Genomic DNA, 19,760 nt, shown 5'->3' on the forward strand with positions numbered 1-19,760 from the left:
ACCAGAGTCCTGGCTCTCTGCATGCTGAATTATTAGGGATAATCTGCTTCGGCATAAGGCTCAGCACCAGATGAGCTGTCGTCTTCAAGGAGCAGAGAACCAGCCAAGGTCTGGGACTGTACGGATTTGTTTTCAAGCCTTAGTTCCATCACTTGCTGACTCTCTAAGCTTCTCTGTGCCTCAGTATCCTCATCCAGAAGTGGGAACTGTAGTTCCTACTCCCTAGAATCGCCACGGGGTTCAAGTGCTGAGTGGATGCTTAGTACTCACCTCAGATGCTTATAAGGATAGAATGCGGGAATGTGTGTGAAGCACTCAGAACAGCACTTGGTGGGCAATACGTGCTAAATACTTAGTAGTCATTACTATGAAAACAGCAGCCCTAAACTCTGGGCTTGGGATCTATAGACGGACGTGGTTGGCGTTCCCCCTCTGAACAAGTGTGATGAGAGATTCCAGGACAAAATGAGTCCAGAGACGCCATTGGTATACCCCTTTGGTCCCATTTCTGTTCTTCCAGGGATCATCATTATTTTATATTTCTGTTTTACTTAAATCTCACAAAGTGCTTTTATATATCCCCCACCCTGTCAGTACGCTACGGTGACCCTGAACTCCTGATCCTGTTGCCTCTACGGAGGGAGAGGCTGGGATGGAACCCAAGGCCTTATGCATTCTAGGCAGCCACTCTTAACCTTCTGGGCCACGCCCTCAGCCTCTGCATCATTTCATTTAAGACGTACCATTCCCTGAGGAGCAAAGGTGTTGTTTTGCATTTGACTGATCGAGAATCTCTGAGAGCCCGACAGAGCCAGAAAGTGTCGATGGTCCCTCACTGCCCGCTCTTCCTGTTTGGAAATAACCTGGCTGCTGCCAGATTGTCTACTGCTGGAGACAGGTCTAGGGCTTTTTCATCTGCTAGACACTCATTCAGTAGGGGTGCAAGGTGCACGGTGCAGGGGCTGAGCCTTGCATCTCAGAGTAAGGCCACTAGTGCTTTAGCTGTTCAGCAGCGCCGGGGTGGTGTGGTACAAAGAACTCAGGGTCTGAACAAGTTTCTAGAAACAACAGAGTCTCCAGACAGAAGGCAACAACCATCCTCCCTAGCCAGGACTGAGAGGTCCACATCCGCAGCAGAACCAGGCTAGCCCAGTTGGGGGCGCTTCCTTCCAGTCGAACTCGGGGGATGGGGGTTGGGGGCGCTCTCCAAGGCTGAGGTGGGGCCCAGGGGAGGGGGTTGCGCAGAGCTGGGAGAGCCGTGAGTCAGCGGCCACGGCCACGGTATTTCTCCAGCAGCTGCTCGGCAGGCGATAAGGGTTTGCCAAGCCCCTTCCCGGGGGCCTGGGAGAGGACAGCTAGCACCCCTCAGGCTGGAATGGAGGGGGCGGGTCCCTGAAGTGTCCAGTTCCAGGAAGATAAGCAAGAAGGACCCCCTTTAGGGATGCCCAAAGGAACTTGCTAAGGGGCCTCGGTTGGCCCGGTGTTGTGAGACGCCCCCAACCCCACCTGCTAGAAACAGCAGCCAAAGCTCAGCAGGCTGGAGCTTCCAGGGCGGTGGGAGCCAAGTGGAAGAGGAGGGCGGCCAAGGGGCAGGCAGGGTGGGGTGGAGGACTCTCCAGCGCTCAGTCCTCCTTGCCCAGGGTTCCTGGAGTGCTGGGTGGGTGGTGGTCGTGTCACATCGCACCTAGACCCATCTGCCTCTGGTGGGAGCCTGGCCAGCAGTAGCTGCTCACTGAATACCGTAGCCTACTTCCATCAGATTTCTGGCGTCTTGCAGCCGCTCAGCTATGCTTTGAGACAGGAATCTGAGAAAGTTAATGGTCTATGCCCCTTAACCCGTTTACTAATGAGAAAGCTAAGGACCAGAGAGAGCAAGCCATTTACCCATAGTCACAGAGCGAGCTGCCAATATTTCAGACAGGGTTCTCCGCAGCTCTGGGGCTGAGCTGCGAGGGAAAGGGGGGGGGGGGTCCCCCTGTGTTCTCTTTACTCACCTCCCTCCATCCCCGCAAAGCTCACTCTAGAGATTTCAGACCTTCTCAGCTCTGGCCCCGGTCGCTCTCGCCCGCTATCCAGCCCTCCTCTAGCTCACACAGACACTCAAGAATCAGATTTAGGTTGTCTGGGGGTGGAACTGGGGATTGGGGGGAGAGAAAGGCCAGTGGCTAGGAGTTCACAGAGGGTCTCACGCTAGCGTCTGGAGGAGGGAGGACAGTGTTCTGTTAGGCCGGGCAGTCTTCGGGGGTGCCTTTCCATACAGGCAACCGAGGTGGAGAGCCAGAGGAGACATTAGAGACATTTCCCTCCTCCTTAAAGACTTTTTCCGACACTTGTGCCAATATCAGCTCCTTCGCGGCCGCCACGCGCAGCCGGCGCCGGCTCTACTCTCTGGAAGGAGAGATCCCCAGCCCTCTGGCCCTCAGGCCCGCATCCCGCTCCCCGGCTCAGCCGCCCGCCCTTTACATTTTAGGGGTGGAACGGGGTCCTGCTTGCTCCGCGCCGCATTTACGTGGCTAAAGCGGCCTCTTGGGCCCCACCCCTCGCAAGAATCCCGCTTGCTCATTGGTTGGAGCGGAGGAGCTCTTGGCCAATGAGAGGAGACTGCGAGCCCCACCCGCCTTGTCTGGAACGCGGCTGCGCAGAGCAGGGCTCTAGACCGGGAAACTTGCGGGGCGGTGGAGGAGGGAAGCCAAGTCCTCCGTCTGTTTGGAGCAGAGCTGAAATGGCAATTGCGCGGTATCCGGAGACCCTAATCAGTCGCGTGGCGAATGGAGAGAGAGAGCAACTCACTTCTATCCAACTCTACTTCTCCCCCTCTTCCAGTGATCTTACCGTGGGGTGGCATAGATAGGCAGAAAGGCACCAGCCCCTGGTGTGAGAGGGGACGTCCCCAGGGTTATACAGAATAAGCTCTAGCTCCTTTCGGAGACTCTTCCCATAACCCTTCCGCGGGGGTCACTGCAGATAGTGAAAAATATCTGGGCGCAGTGGCGGGCTGGGGTATGCGCACACACAGGCCACTGTGCGCCCCTTCCCTCAGACCCCTGTTCCTCTGACGCCCGCATCCCTAACCTGATTTCTGCCCCAACCACTGGTCCAGACAGATTGAGCCTGTGCTGGGTGGGGTAGACCCAAGCTGGCCAGGCTGAGCAATGGGATCAGGGTCAGGGGAAATCCCCAGCGAACATTCCTTCTGAGAAAGTGAGCTCTGGGAAGAAGTGGGAGGGGCGTCCTCTCACATGTCCCTCTTTCTCCATCCCAGGGAGGGCTGCAGACACACTGACCCATACATTCCTGGACTGTTACTTGTCTAGTGGCCACTAGATAATTGCCCCCCTCAAGCTCAAAGGCCACCACTGTGAGTCACTACTGTGTCCAGTGTGGGTGGGAGTTGGCTTGAGGCAGGACATGATCAAGACTTCAGGGAGAAGTGATCTCCTAGGTCCCCAGTAGTCAGAAGATCTCCTTGTCCTGAAGCATCACCATCCAGGTATTTGGGGGTCCTAAAAGACTAAGAACTTGTCTTCTAGAGCTAGGCTCTTGGCTGCCTGGGAGAGGGGAAGGGACACTTGGACCCAAACTCAGGAGGCCCAGATGGAGACCTAACCTGGCTCTGCTCTGAGGCCCAGTCAGGGTCAGGTGATGTGCCCAGGTTTCTCCTGGATTAGTTTGTGGCCCCTGAAAGGAGTTGTCAGGGTCCCTTGTCCAGCCTTTCTGGGCCTAGAAGGGGTAAAACCTCCCTGGAACCCTCCTGGCAGATGTGGGGTTACAGAGACTCTGTTATCCTAACACCCTTACTATCAACCCTTCTCCCTACAGACCGAGGAAGGGGTAGTGCTCAGATGTCCTGTTTTTCCCTTATTGAACATAAGACCTAAGTCCAAATAAACAGGAATGCCTCTGTGCGTGCATGTGTACAAGTACACACATGTACACTGTACCACAGACCTGGGCTGGGAGGCACCTTCCACTCAGGGAATCCTCCGTTCTCTGCCATGAGACAATGAGAGATGAGATGCAGAGCACCCCTGCATTGAGATTTATCTTGCACAGTACAGTCTGTCAGGTGTATACTACCCCCCCCTGCACCTCAGTTTACATAGGTGGGACACTATCAGGTGAGGACATTCATCAGATGGGATCAGATAGACACCAAAGGGCTGAGGATGTGGCTCAGAATTAGAGCACTTTCTAGGTGTACATGAGGCCCTGGCTTCAATCACCAAAAATACCAAAAATACCCACCAAAGACCAGGTTTGGTGAAGCACTCCTTTAATCCCAGCACTTGGGAGGCAGAGGCAGGTGAATCTCTGTGAGTTTGGGGCCAGCCAATGTTATACAGGGAGACCCAGCTCAAAAACCAAAACAACAAAAAGCGCACCACGAGAAACTGACAGTCACAGCCACATGCAACATCTCATGGGCCCAAAAGATGAGTGAGCTAAGCCACGTGCCTGAGATGACTGAACCATGTGAGCCCAAGTGAAAGAAAATTTGGGAGTCCTAGGTTTTTTTTTTTTGGCTGGAACAATCTCAATCTCAGCTGGAGGAGTGGAGGAGTGGCTGTCTCCTGGGATTGGAGACTAGAGCTTTTTTTTTTTTTTTTTTTTTTTGTGCCAACATGGGCTGGAAAAAGAGAAGAGTGGGAAAGCTGGCACCCACTGCAGGCTACTTCTATGCCACCTCTGCAGTCCCCATCTTGGTAGGCTAGCCATCTGCTTTTCCCTGGGCAGGCCACAGGTTCCTCAGGTTCCCAGTCAACCCCAGTCTTCTAACCAAGCGTCCCCTGTGCTGTGGCCCAGCCCTGAGGCAGGCGCCAGGCACTGTCTGGGCAGGAGGATGCTATGGCAGTGACACTGCCCAGGCCTCAGATTAGCTGTGACTGGCACCGCTGAGGGATGGTGGCTCATGGGAGGCAGAAGCCAGAGGATCCCTTTGGGACAGCTCAGGACACTGAAAACCAAGAGCCAGAGCTGGCACTGGGGACCTCTGGAGAATAAAGGCGTGCAGTGGCTGCCATTACCCATCATACACATCCTTCCAGCTTTTACTGACCCACAGACTGAGACATGAGCAAGCAGGCCTGCTTCCCATTCTAGAAAGACTCTTTAACATGGTGTGGCTACCGCTTTTACAAAGGCAGGTCCATATTTATGAACATTTTCTAGAATTGTGATCTCCCAGACCCTAAAGCAGCCATGCCATTCCCCTGCTCAATATTCAGCCGCCATAACTCCAAAGAGCCCCTGGAATAGTCTGTGTTCCATGGGGTAGCTTGGAATGATGTCTGACTACTGGCTGTGCCTAACCCTCTCCCCTCCCCCTCCTTTCAGACCAAGCCTTTCTATGTAGCCCAAGATGACCTCAAACTTGCAATCCTCCTGCCTCAGTCTCCCCCAGAGTTCAGATTATAGGCATGGGGTACTGTGGTCAGCCTGCTGGGCTCAGTTCTTTTGGGGATAGCCGATGACTTGTGTGCTCAGGTAGAACCCAGGCCTTTGGAGACTGGCTGAGTGGGTGAATGAAGGCATTTGCCAATCAGCTAATGGACCAAGGCCCCTTCTCTTGCAGCAGAGCATCCAGGGTTGAGCGCCCTGAATTCCGTTCTGCTGCCAGCCAGCTCCTGCTCCAGGCAGAGTTTCCACTGGCCTGGACTCCCTCGCTGGGTTCCTCCCTGGGGAGGTGTGTGTGTGTGTGTGCGTGTGTATGTGTGCCATACCCATTTTTCACGTTGTTCTGGCCCAAGGCCTTTTTGTGTTTAAGCCAAGACAAACCAGTTCTGTAGGGTACGTAGACCCCACTCAGCTTTGGAGAAGCAGTCCTCAGGCGCAGGCCAGGGCTGTGAGTACACACGGGCCCTGCTGCTCGGCTTGCCCGATCTGCTCTTTTTGGGTCCTGACCAGCTGGAAGATCGTCCAGGCTGGAGCCTAGCACTTGGCTCTGGATTGCAGTTCTCCTGGCCTCTTTCCTCTCCTCGGCACAGTCCCTCTTCGGCTTCTGGCTTCCTCATGGCCCAGCCTGTCTGAGTTGTCCTCAGGTTTTATTTTTGGAACAAGTGGCATTTTCTCTCCTTATATCCTCCCTTCCTTCTGGGAAGGTGTGGGACCCTTGGGTTCCACTGGGGATCAGGCTGTGGCTTCAGAGCCTGGGTTCTGGATCCCTCTAGACCTTCAAAGGGGGGGAGACTCCTAACCCAGTAGATGCATCCAAGCCAGCTGCCCTGCCTTCTTTCCCCACCCAGTGTGTGACTAATGCCTGCCCTTGTCCTTGAAGAGCGCTGTACTAGCCAAAAGAAATCATAATTTGAAGCACTCTAAGCCCCGCCTCCTATTATTGTGGGAGTGATGGGCTCAGGGGTTACAAACAAGGGGGGGAGGTGGCGGGGGAGGGGACAGCAGACAATTCTCATTCTAACCTCTGCTATGGGCTGCGCAGCCTGTAGCCGGCACTTAATCTCTCTGAGCCTGGGTCTCAGCTACAAAGCCTGGTGCTGCTAGGAGACGTGAAGGAGAGAAAACATCTGTAAAATGTTTTCAACAGTGCAGGGTGCACAGAAGGTGCTCATTCAATGTCAGCCAGGGCAGGTAAAGAAAATGGAGGGCCCCAGGTAGAGAGGACTTGCCCAGGGTCACATAACTCAAGGCAAATACAACTCTCTAGCTTCCTCCCAGGGAAAAGGGAGGGACTGACATGAGCCCAGGGAAGGACTTCCTTGGATCAATCAGATGGGCAAGTCCTCAGCCTTCTAATCACCCTGGTCAGGCCATCTCTACAGCAATGCCCTTCTCTTCTCTACTGCATCTCTCTCTCTCTCTCTCTCTCTCTCTCTCTCTCTCTCTCTCTCTCTCCCCTCCTCGCCGCCTCATCTCTCCTCTCTCAGCTCTCTCTCCCACTCCCCCTCTCCTCTCCGCTCCCTCTCTCTCTCTCTCTCTCTCTCTCTCTCTCTCTCTCTCTCTCTCTCTCTCTCTCTCTCTGTGCTTGAAATTTGAGTCACAGGGCCCCAGAACTCAGTCCCATGGACTCCAGGCCAGTAGGACTTTGTGAGGGGTGGAGAGCACTGGGTCCTGCCTGACATCAGAGCAGAGAAACTGGAGCAACACTCAGGCCAGCTGGGGCTCTTCCAGCTCAGCCAGATGTCTCAGGAATGTGCTGAGCTGGGAACTACCTCTCAGCTTCCCTCACCACCCCCAACCCTCACCCCTCATCTGCTTGCTCTGGCTAGGCCTCAGCCCCGCCCCCCTGCCCTTTCGCATCCTCTTCTGGAGAGCATGGCATCCCTCTGATCCTCTCTCCACAGTCCAGCCCCCTCAGTCTTCTGGAGGGACTGTCAAAGGAAAGGGGGCCTTTCTCCTCAGACCCCTGTGGTTTGGGTTGACCTTGCTGGGAGCCCAGGCTGTCTGGGAGGGGAGAGTTCTGAGTGGATACACCATGCCAGACCCCAAATGTGGAACTGATTTTCAGAAAGGGAGGGAGGGAGGGAGAGAGAGAGAGAGAGAGAGAGAGAGAGAGAGAGAGAGAGAGAGAGAGGTGAAGGCGGGCGTTGGGACGGCAGAGGGTAGGCTGGGCAGCAGAGGGTAGGCAGGGCGTCCACTCTGGGAGAATATTCCTAGGCTTCTTGTCCCAGCTGAGTACTGGGAGAGCCAAAGGGATGGTGTGCCAGCCTGGCCTTGGCTCAAGGATGGGGTTCAGAACCTTCTAGTCCCCTGGGCTTCATAGGGACTTGCTTTGTGAACATTGAAGGGGTCTGAGTTACTGGATGGGCTAAGCGAACCCCATTAGAGTCCTGAAGTTGGGCCTGGTGACAGGGCATGGCTTGGGAGAGACCCCAGTTCTAAAGAAAGACAACTTTATTCCTCTGCAAGGGTGGAGTTGCCTTGGGTCCTGGTACTATAATGAAAGAGCCAAACAAGCTAGGAGCTAGTGCTCTTGCCCAAGGGGGGAGTCACCTCAGGTCACAGGGGTGGCTGGGTGGGGGGCTGTGATTACAGGAGAGGAGGAGAAGGAGCTGGCTCGCTGCTGTTTCATGCTACCCTGGGCTTCGGGAAGCCCACTGCTGGGCCTCCTCTTGAGGAAATTCCTCCGACCATTCAGAAAGCTGACAGCTGAGATGCCCTAATGGACTCTAGACCTCCTGGCACCAAGACAGGTCAAAGTTGCTGTGGCCACCACCTTGTCCAGGCCAGAACTATCACTGACTCCCTGTGTCCTGCTGAAGAAAACCTTGCAGCTGCCTAGCAGGGTATCAAAGGTCTCAGATAAGGATCCCACTGGCGATGTAGCCCTCATCCTGTCTCTCCAGGGTGTGAGGTTGTCAGCTCCTTTGCTTATACCCTGTGCCTGGAATGCCTGCCTACCTTCTCATACCTGCTCCTCCCATCCAGTTCCCACGCTGCTTCCTCCAGGAAGCCTGTCTAGAGCTCCAGAAAAATCGTTCTCCTGTGCTAGAATAACATGCAGGCTGCTGGCTACTGGTTAGTGCCATGCCTTCAACTCTATGCACGCTGGGACCCAAGTCTTCTCCTAAGTGGAAGCCCTAAGCATGAGGCCTGATGAAATTCCTCCTAGTACAGTTAACAACAACAGTGAACGCGCATGTGCCAGCCCCCTCTGCTCTGCTTCTTGGCCTTCAAGGCCTCATTTAAGCTTCAGAAATGAAAACAGACACATACTATCAGGGCCCTTGCTTTACAAACCAGGAAACTGAGGTACAGAGAGAGACATGCTGCCCAGTTTCATGCTGCTTGCAGTTAGTCAAAGTACAGTGAACCCAGACTTGACTCCAGGGCCTGTGCTCTTTAGTGTCCATGACATCGCTGGCTGCCGACAGGATGGAGGGCAGGTTCCACGTGCCCCTGCACCATGCCTGGTACAGCAGCTAGTACAGGGCTGGGTATAAAATGGAGTCTTCACCTAGGGCCCAGCTTTGTTCCTTCCCTGGCTTTCCATTCCCTGATACCTGGAGACACAGAGCTGTGACAGCAGGGGCTTGGAAGTTTTGGGGCTTAACCCAAAGAAAAGGCCTTCTACCCAGGTCTGGTGTTGCAGGCCTCTAATACGAACCATGCAGGAGGCTAAGACAAGAGGATCACAAGTTCAAGGGCCTGCCCAGACTACAAAATGAGTTCAAGGCCAAGCCTGAGAGAGACCTTGTCTTACATTATAAAAAGGAAAAAGAGGGCCAAGGCTATAGCTGAGCGGCAGAGGACTTGTCTAGCATAAACAAGGCTTTGGGGTCAATCCTCAGTACACGCACGCACGCACGCATGCACGCACACATGCACGCACACGCCCACACACACACCTCCCACACAGAATTGGTGAAGGCGGTTTGTTTCCCTAAGGGTGGTGATCAAACACTAACATCTTTTTTTTTCAGATAAAAGCAGCAGCAGCAGCAGCTGAGTTCTACAGAGGGTATATTGTGCACCAGGCTCTGTGCTAGGTCATCCTTAAGAATTCCTAGTTGCAGGTCAGTAAGATGGCTGAGCTGGTAAGGGTGACAAGCTTGACAACTTAAGTTGGGTTCCTGGGACCCACATAGTGAAAACAGGGACTTGACACTGACTTTTTGCAGACCTTCACATGTATCCTAAGACAGACAGACAGATAGCTAGATAAACAGATAGACAGGCAGACACCACACACACACACACACACACACACACACACACACGAGAGAGAGAGAGAGAGAGAGAGAGAGAGAGAGAGAGAGAGAGAGAGAAAGAGAGAGAGAGAGAGAGGAGAGAGGGAGATGGGGAGTGGGGGAGGAAAGGAGACAGACAGAAAAAGAATTCTGGTTGAGTTCTCATGAGAACCCTACTTTTAACCATCTTCTCCACTTTGAACAGGAAGAAAAGAAGTCTGAGTTGGGTATGGTGGCACACACCTTTAATCCCAGCACCCGGGAGGCAGAGGCAGGTGGATTTCTGTGAGTTCGAGGCCAGCCTGGTCTACACAGGACAGCCAGGGCTACACAGAGAAACCCTGTCTCAAAAAATCAAAGGGGGGGGGGGAGGAGAAGGAAGACAGACAACTGATGATGTCGTCTGAAGGAGTCAGGCACCTACCCTGGCAGCTGAGGACAGTCAGGCTTGTTCCTATGGCTAATAGAGATGACATTGATCATAAGATGGTCACCTCACCCTCACCTCAGGCATTGTCCAGCTGTTCAGGGCCTGCCCATCTCTCTGCCACTTGGTTTGGACCAGGTTGGGCCCAATCACTAGCCCAGTGTGAGAGCTTTTTGGGGTTTGAATTTTCTCACAATGAGAGGGTCCAAGAGTTAGGCTTGCTTCTCACCTAAACCCATGCATCTTTGGAGACCATGCTATTCAGAGCACTGTCTGTTTCTAATGGTGTCTGGTGAATTTACAGATCACTATTTTTACTACACTATAGAGTCCATAGGCATACATTACTATATTCTTAGTATTTCACATTAGAAAAAGTCACATGAAGGCTGGCAGAAGGTTTAGTGGATAAAACACTTGCTGCAGAAGCATGAGAGCCAGGGGCGAGATCTTCAACCGTCACGTAAGAGCCAGGCAGGCACGGTGCCCAGCCTGCAACCCTGGCACCCCAGAGGTGGAGGCAAACTTGCTAGCTTGGCTAGGTGGACTGATGAACTCTGGGAAAGACCCTGCCTTAGTAACTAAATTGAGACACTCCATGTGCTTTGCTTTGCTCTCTACATGCACACATGTGCATGTACACTTATACACGTATGCACATACAAATGTGAACATACATAGATACATTCATGTAGTGTGCATGCACATACACACACACACCCCGCCCACACAAGGGCCATCATGATAAAGTGGAAAGCTGAGGTGAGACATACTTGATTAAGTACTTGAATGAATGTATGCATGCACAAATAGATGAATTTTAAAAAATACTTTGAAAAGAAGGACGGTCAGAGCTGGAAGGTTTAAAGTGTGTTTTCTTTCTTTATCCATCTACCTATTTATTCCTCCTCCACTGCTGCTCTACTCAACCTTTCTCTGCATTCATTTTTTTCTCCCACCACCTACTTATCCATTCTCTCTCCTTCCTTCCTCCCAATCATCTTTACTTTTTTCTTTCCATCTTCTCTGTATCCATCCACCCATCCATCAGCCCATCTGTCCATCTAGCCAGTTCATCAGCTTATTAATCCATCCATCTATGTTTACAGCTCCTAAGCTTTCAGTCATCCATCCATGCAAACACCCACCCACTCACCCGTCTGCTGGCCCGTGGTGTAAACAAATACCTTTTAAGCATTACAGCTATAACTAGACAGCCAAAATGAATGAGGTGACCCTATTGCTTCAGGGAACCCTTAGTCTAATTTAGCAATAAGGAAGTTAAGGTCCAGGAAGGGAAAGGCTTTGCTTAAGGTCACACAGTAAGTTGAGACATGCGGTGACTGAAAGGTGAGGATGGTTTGGGCAGAGCACAGCCCAAAGGAGCAGGCTGAGCCTGGCTTTCTTCTGGTGGAGCCCTGCAGTCACTGCCTGAGAACGGCGTCCCTGCTCTCCAGGAGGGCCTTAAGGGCCTGCCCCATGCCTCTGCTTTCATTTTTGTTATTCTTTTGGAAGGGGAAGGAGGGAGTGGCTGCTGCTGTCCAGCTGTTGTGTCGGACCACACATCCCTGCTTAGATGTGTCAGCCTCTTTGTGAAGGGTGTGAAATGGTTTCTGGGCCTCCAGCCAAGGGCCATGGAAGCATCACTGAGTGCTCAGTCCCTGGAGAGCTGCAGGGAGGAGCTGACCGAGACTGGCAACAGGGAACTCCACTCACAGCTCAAAGGCAAGTCGAGCTCACTGATGACCTGGTCCGTCCAGCTCTCAGGGATCAAGGCCTTTGGCTTTATGAGGAAACCAATACCCATGACATGCATCCTTTGAGGGTCAAGGTTCTGGGCCGTTCTCCTCCTCCCAGCTTCTGTACTAGACATTTCCACCTCCACATTTATCCTGTTCCTGGCTCAGGGTCCTGCCACTGATGGTGGCTTCCCTGGGTCTGCTCAAGGGGGTTGCACAGACTTCCAGCCAAAACGATGCTCATAGTCTTGACTCAACCCCACCCAAATCTTCCTTCTCCATCCTGTTCCCCGGGAGTGCTGAGTCTTCCAGAAGAACAGCCTGTTCTCCAACATCTGGAACTGGTTTCTTGACAGAGGTTCAAGGGCAAGCCAGGTCCCTGAGAGAGATGCTTCAGGAGGCTCCCGGTATAGAGACTACAGGAGGTACACAATTGAGAGGTGTCTTCTGGGGAACAGAGGTGCAAGGTCCCCAAAAGGATTATGGAGCAGCACCCAGCATGGACATCAGGAGAGGGACTGAGGGGCTCAGCTGCATCTCTAAAACTCCAGGTATCCGTGGTGCCCTAAAGTCGGCAGCTGGGAGAATGTTCGCAGGGCCCCTTGGATACAGAGCAAAGTCTGAACCGGAACCAGAATGCATGCAAGGGAGTTAGTCCCTACCTATTTCTACCTGTCCTCAGATACCCTGGAGCACTCTTGCCTTGGAGAGGCTCACCCTCTCTAAGTCTCCTTTTCTCATCTGCACAAGGGACAGGGATGCAGGCTGGATGCTCAAGTTGGAGAAGACAGCACTGGCTGAAATGATTCTCAATAGAGCCTTCACCAGCAGCTGTGGAAGACACCGGGGAGGGGCTGGGTGGGAGGTCACTTCAGTGAAACCTCTAACTTGTCCTGGGGCCCCTACAAGGGTCTGCTCCATCATTGGTGTCAGCCAGTATCCATGGGTAGAAAGCAAGTGAAGTTCTGTGTGAATGTGTGTTGTTGACCCGGGCATGGCAATGCTAAGGACTCACATGCCTCAGTCCCATGGGAGCGGCAAAGCCTTGCCCAGATGACCCTCAGAGGGATGACAAAACCCTCCTCGGGTCAGAGTGTGAATGTTGAGAGTGTGTGCAGAAAACCGTAGTGTGCTCTACCTGGCCGCCTGCAGCCGGCAAATTGCTCCCCTACAAGGTTAACTAAGCCTGCCTTGTTGTTGGTCTGTAAATAAAGGCCCGCCTCCTTATTCTGCTGCACATAACAGCCCTGCCTCCCTGCTCAGCTGTATGCAATAACCCTGCCTCCTTGCTGATCTGTACGCAATGACACTGCTTCCATGTTCAACTGTATATAACACACCGAGCTTCCGGGATACTGTGGCTTCCCCATCAGAGAGCCAGTCCACCCAGTCCCAGCTTTTCTGTGTCCATCTGTCATTTCTTAATTTCTTCACTACCCCAGGTAGGTCAGTCCGGGGAGCCATGCAGAGCATGGTGTCTACGCTGTTTCCCTGTTTCTCATTTAGCAGTGGGTAGCCATATAGACCTGGTGGGCCTCCTTCACGCAGGCAGCCCTGGGATCTGCCAGTGTGCCTCCTCAATGTCAGCCATCGAAGGAATCCACATGTATATTAGTGAGTGAGAAAATGGGTGCCTGGCAGCTGCAGGGAGGCCTGGGGGCAGGTGAAGCGTCCATGGGCATCCCCACCACAACCCGGAGGTTGGCTGGGTCAGGACCCTGAGGCCTCCAGGGCCTCTTCTGGAATTCTCCCCCCCCCCCCCTTTTTTTTTGAGACAGGGTTTCTCTGTGTAGCCTTGGTGCCCTGGACTTGCTTTGTAGACCAGGCTGGCCTTGAACTCATAGGGATCCACCTGCCTCTGCCTTCCGAGTGCTGGGATTAAAGGCATGCGCCACCACTCCCGCCCAGCACTCTTCTGGAATTTCCTGCACACCTCTTGAATACTCAGCTATAGTCTGTTTTTTTTTTTTTTCCCCCACAGCTTTGCTTTACCTTAAAAGAAGTTTCTCGACAAATACAGTAAATCCTTGACTAGAGAAAAGTCCTCTGTGGTGTGAAGAAACCCGTGTGCCTGCCTCATGTTCAGGCTCCATCTTAAATAAAGTGGGCGGATCTCTGTGTCCGTGGGGCTCGGCAACAGCTACCCCCAATCTCCTGTGTGGCTCTTTCAGCCTTTACTCTTTTGCTCTTAGTGACAGGTCCACCCACCTGAAATGTATCATTTATTACCAACTCTGCAAAGCTGTAACTCCATCTCTTACACAATCTGGAAATGGTGGGTTGGATTTTTGCATTATTGTAGAATTTTACCAAGCCGGTGCCTACTTTGCGTCACAATATTATGCTAGGTTTATGGCAATGTGTAAAATTGATACGGTCTCTGCTTTTATGGAACTTCTTCATGGAGGAAATATATAAAAAGTCAATAAAACAGCTGCAAACTGGGAGCCAGGCCATGAAGAAACTAAAGGAAGAAAGCAGAAAACAGCAGGGGCCCCAGGCGGTTGAGCTCAGAGTGCAAAGCTGAAGTGCGCGGATGTGAGGCAGCACTTCAAACAGGAGGAACAGCACGCACAAAGGCCCTGGGGTAGGACTGCTAAAGGACTACAGCTTAAGCTAGCTGAATATAGGTCTAAGCGACCTAGAACAGTCTGAGGGGGAAGGAACAGAGAAAGACCCAGGCTCAAGGTCTGGCTCAAAAGCCACAGGTTCAAATTCCCTACGGGTCAGACAACTCGAGACTGTCCCAGACTAGGGCCTGCAGGGGCCTTGGGCAGATTGTGGCAATGGTTCACAGTAATGATTACTCTTTGGAAACCATGGCGATGCTCTTTGTTAAGCCCAGAGACAGCATCCACTGCAGGACTCTGATGGCAGGGAGCAGGTGAGCTTAGCACCCTCCACTTTTCTCCCTGAAACTTACAGAGAATAGGGAGCTGGGGAGATGGCTAGGTCAGTAAAGTCTTTGTCACACAAACATGAGGACCTGAGTTCGAACCCTGGGACCCACATGAGAAGGTAGGCCCAGGCAGTGCACAGTTGTAATCACAGTGCTGGGGAGGGGGAGACAGGGGGCATCCCTGTGGCTGGCTGGCCAGTCTAGCCTGATTAGTGAGCTCTAGGCCAGTAAGAGACACTGTCTCAAAAGGAGGATGGTGCTTCAGAAGAGACTGTCCTCTCACCCACCACACACTTGAATACACACCTGCATACCCCACCACGCGAAATATACATTCATGCATTTTTTAAAATTGTGGAGTCTGAACTGGACCTCATTCCTTCATTTCACTCATGCGTCTGTCAATGGCTGACCTACACCTTGTACGGAGCTTTGTTGGGCACTGGGATCAAGGGGACAGATGAAGCTTGTTTCCTCAAAAGTGGGGGAAGGAAAAAAAAAGCAAAAACAAGAAAGCTTTGGACTCCAAACCCAGTGGGGTGTCTAAGGAGCCCTCCCCTTTGAAAAAGAGCTCTGAGATTTTGATCTCTCACTGACTTTTTCTTTATTCATTCTTTTCTGGTGGGTTCCACTCTCAGGCCATAGGGCCTCAGCCCTTCTTTTCGTCAGAATTAACGCGCACGCGCGCGCACACACACACACACACACACACACACACACTGTAGATGGCTGCAGAAAGCCCACCCACACAGGCCCATCCAAACACACATACTTCTCTAATCTCCCCAAATCCTGCACAGGCTGGGGGGGGGGGGGCTTCTGGCTTTCCCCTTTAGCTTTAGTGCAGAAGTCAGCCTGGGGATCTAGGAAGCAGTGATCAGCCTTACCCATCAGCCTTACTTCCCTCTAAGCCTCTCCTCTGGGCTGGTCCTGGGGTCCCCTCATTCCCACACCTGGCCTCCCCAGCTGCTGAGAGGTACATGGGTGTGTTGAGCAAACATCCTTGCAACTTCCTGCTGCTCCCCTCTGAGACAACAGAACACCCCCCCCCCCACCCTGCTCCCCCTCTTCCTCTTCCCCATACCTCCCAGCTGGGGTTTCTCTGGAATCCTGAGTCAGTTCTGTGGGGAGAAAGCAGACATATCTCTTTCTCCTGGCCCGAGGAGAGAGATAAGACACACGCACAGACCCTTGCTTCTTCTGTTCTCCCATCCCAGTTAGCTGTGTGCACAGGGCCATAGGGTACAATGCAAGAGAGCTCAAGGACAGTCACTTTGGAGCCATGGGAAGGCGGAGAGGCTGGTGGAGAAGCCCTGCACCTCTGGGAGGAAAGACCGTTGCTCTGTTCTATGGGGCACAGGCAGCATCACTGTAAGATGAAGGCCTCAGAGGCAATGCGAGCACAAGCTTTGCAGGCCTGCTAGACGACTTGTGTTCCGGCCCTTGTCTCTAGCAGAGGGAATGCAAGTCTTCTTAGCTGGAGGAACTGGCTTGTCCTGTTTTGCTTCTAGTGCAATAGGGGCATATGGGGTCCCCATGTGGGGTCCCCAATGGCCCACACTGGGATTTTTAAGGACAGTGAAGAGACAAGTTTTCATCTTCCAGATAGATGCGTCCCTCCCATCATCATCATCCCTGGAAGCCCTCACGCAGAATGAAGAGGGACTTGGGGTGTTGCTGTGGTAAGGAACTTAGGCGTGGAAACAGAAGGCCCAGAGAAGCAATGGGACTCACTTAAGGCCCAAGGGCATATCAACTCCCCACTATGTGCTTCTCACTGCCTCTTGCCTTCAGCTGTAGTCCCTTGCCAGGCCTTAAGCATGCATTCATTTTTATGTAACTTTTCTCACCAAAGCCTTACAATAACACTACAGGGAAAGATGCCCTCCTATTTCAGGTAAGGAAACCAAAGCCCCAAAGAACACAAGTCACCAGAACAGCCCCACTAGCTGGTGGCAGAGCCAGACCTAGAATTTCCAAGTCCTAGCTAAGAGAGGAGCCTTCTCTTAGAAACCCCTTTCCTAGCCAGGCGTGGTGGCGCACACCTTTAATCCCAGCACTCGGGAGGCAGAGGCAGGTGGATTGCTGTGAGTTCGAGGCCAGCTTGGTCTACAAAGCGAGTCCTGGATAGCCAAGGCTACACAGACAACCCCTGTCTCAAAAAACCAAAACCAAAAACGAAAACAAAAACCAACCAACCAACCAAAAACAACCAAAACAAAAAAGAAACCCCTTGCCCTCGCCTATCTTCCGCTGGTGCTGGTGAGGGCCGGAGGGCCCCAGCTGGGCTCTCCCTCCTGGCATCCTATTTGCCTATCAGGGCTTCTTTCCTGCTTTGGAGCAAGGCCCAGGGGAGCAGCTGCGGAGTTCATTGAGAAGAAAGTCCAGCTCCGGGTCAGCCCCAGCTGTGTGAGGTCTGCAGGGGGGCTGCACTGTCCCCTTGGACTAAAAACCTTTCCCTCTGGCCAGAATCTTTTTACCTTCTTCAAGGGGGCTGTGTGGACCCTCCAAAACTGTCATTTTACTCCTGGGAAACATCTAGAACCACCCTCCAGCTTTTCCCCATTTTACATACCAAGAAACAAAGGCCTGTGGGAGAAAGAGAGGCATGGCCCATGCTCACAGGGAAACAGAGGCAGGAGGAGGCCACAGTTGCTACAGCTCCCGAAACAAAGCCTCTTTCCTTGATCTGATGTAGAAAACTAAGACGTAAACCACCTTCTTCAGACGGCAAGACCTGGGCATGCTGCTTGAGAAGGCCTGGGAGACGTGACACCCTGTGACTCTCATACTGATGGTGACTGATGAGTCAAGCGGCTTGGGACCGTCAAGCGAAGGACACCTAAGGCTTTCAAGGACTTGGCCTTTGCCTGCTAACGTTTTTTCTTAGTGCAGGAGGTAGAGGTGAACAGGTGGGGACCCCGTGTGCTTGGTCTTGTGGTGAGTGTGGGTGGAAGCAGGTACAGCTACGATTTACTTCCTGGTGGTGGTAGGTTCCCAAACAGCCCACATTTCTTCAGGACGAGTCTGTCTCTATCTGTGTCTGTGTCTGTCTCTGTCTCTCTCATTGCCATGCTCCTCCCCCATCGAGTCTTTAGGGCTGAGCCCTACTGAATGAGAGAGGAAGGAAAGAAGAGAGAGCCACGTTTCCTTAGAAAAGGAGGGTAAAGGAGAGAGAAGGAAGGCAGCTTCATAGCCGGCGGCAGTCACAAAGCCACAGGGAGAGTTAGGAGAACCAAAGGAAACTAAGGGACAGGAAGCACAGTGGCCAAGAGACAGACACACGGATAGAAAATAAAGGTCTCCTGAGATGTCACCCGGTCCTGCCCTGACTCACCACCCCAGTTCCCTTCCCGGGAGGACCCGGGCCTGACTCCATAGGGAAGTAAGGGCAGTGTTACTCAGTTTCTGGGTCTGGCCGGGTATCCGGGTCTGGCTCTGACCCCCTAGAAGCTTCGGGCCTCTGGCCTGGGAAAGCTCCGTTGTGCGCCCCCAAGCGGAGATACAGCTTCAGAGCCACCGGGGTCCTAAAGAGGGCGCAAGAAAGAGCTCCTCTACTTTGCGCCCAATCTGGTCTCAGAACCCCGGGGTGGGTGAAGAGCGGATGGAAGACTATAGTAAAAGGGTGGCGCGCGAGCGGTGGGTGTGGGTATGGGGATTGGTGTCTTTTAAATTCATGTTCGAGGTTCGGATGGCCCTCCGATGCCTCCATGTCCCCGTTCCCCCTAGAAACCAGAAGCCAACGTGTGCTTGGACTGAGTCCCCGTGAGTGGCGTTGGGCGCTAGCTGAGAGCTACGCTCTAGGCTCCTGGTCTAGGAGGGGAGTCCAAGGACCAAACTGCCCCATCTCAAAGCCCTACGCACGTGTCCATCCAGGAAACCCTGAGCCGATCCCCCTCCCTGGCTCTTGCGGATCTTTGCGGGGTTCCAGGCACTTGGCGGAGAGGGGTTAGAGATGTTTGCAAAGGGGAACCGAGACCCTCTAGTTCTTACCGCATTGTTGAGGAAATCCGACTCATTCAGGTCTCCCAAGTCCAGGAAGCTGGATCCCGGGAACAGCCTGTCGGCCGGGAAGGGTTCCAAAACGGCGTCCATCGCGCCGGGTTCCAAGGGACCCCTTCGGGCTGCGCTTCCCTCACTCCAGGGTAGCGGCGATCCCCGCACCGAGCTGCGGCTGGGAGCCGACAGGCGGCCCCGGGGGCAGGTCCCGGCGAGCCCCGGGGGAGGAGCGGCGGGGGTGGCGCGGGTCGGGGGCGCTGAGGGGCCTTAGGGCAGCAGCGTCGAACGCACCGTGGGCATTCAGCCGACTCCTCCTCCGGCTCCTCCCGGGGCGCAGCTGGCTTCCATGGGGAGCCCGGGGGTGGGGCCGATGCTGGAGGAGCCCCCCGGGCCGGGCGAGGCGGGGGGGGGGGACGGGGGAGCTCAATGCTCCCCCGAGGCTGGGTGGCTGCGGACTCGCAGCTATCTCTCTGGGTCTCTTCCTTCGCACGGCTTCTGTCACTTTCCTGGGTCTGAAACTGGGAATCCCGGGCTAGTTAGCCTAGCTGGCCAGGGCGCCACGCCCCCACATCAATATTCACGATAACTCAATATTAATGAGTAGAGGGCGTGGCTGGGGCATGGTCTCCTCTCTTTTAAAGAGACATGTTTCAGTTAGAACGCCTTAGCAGGCTCAGCTCCCTGAAAGCTGAAACAAGGAGACCAAACTATCCTGTAAACTGTAGGCTTCGTGAAACCAGGGCGGGCTGTGCAGGCTTGACCAGCCGCAATTCTGTAAACTGAGGACTGGGTAGGAAGCCAAGTTTTTCCTTTTTTAAAAAAATAGAATTTCTATGTAGCCCTGGCTAGCCTGGAACACTCTCTATAGAGTAGGTTGGCCTCTAACTCACAGAGATTGTCTTGCCTTTGTGTGTGCTCCACCATGTCATGCCGGGCTTTTTCTAGTTTGCTACCAAACCCTGAACCAAACTAAAGTCAGGGAACTCTGCTTCAAGCTATTGTCCCTGGGGCTGGAGCGATGATTCAAGAAGGTTAGGAGAGCTTACCATCCT

General features: G+C 53.3%; 1 protein-coding gene across 1 annotated transcript in view; it reads right to left on the reverse strand.

Moving 5' to 3' along the window:
* The window catches only part of Creb3l1 (cAMP responsive element binding protein 3 like 1), a 43,501-nt gene extending 24,295 nt beyond the window's left edge, over positions 1–19,206 (reverse strand). The window contains exon 1 of the mRNA XM_051144150.1: positions 18,703–19,206. Within this exon, the coding sequence (XP_051000107.1) occupies positions 18,703–18,804 (102 nt within the window). The 5' untranslated portion in view covers positions 18,805–19,206. The remainder of the gene's footprint in view (positions 1–18,702) is intronic.
* Between the last annotated feature and the right edge of the window lie 554 nt (positions 19,207–19,760).

This window comes from Acomys russatus, chromosome 4 (genome assembly GCF_903995435.1).
Source record: "Acomys russatus chromosome 4, mAcoRus1.1, whole genome shotgun sequence".
NCBI classification, from domain to species: Eukaryota; Metazoa; Chordata; class Mammalia; order Rodentia; family Muridae; genus Acomys; species Acomys russatus.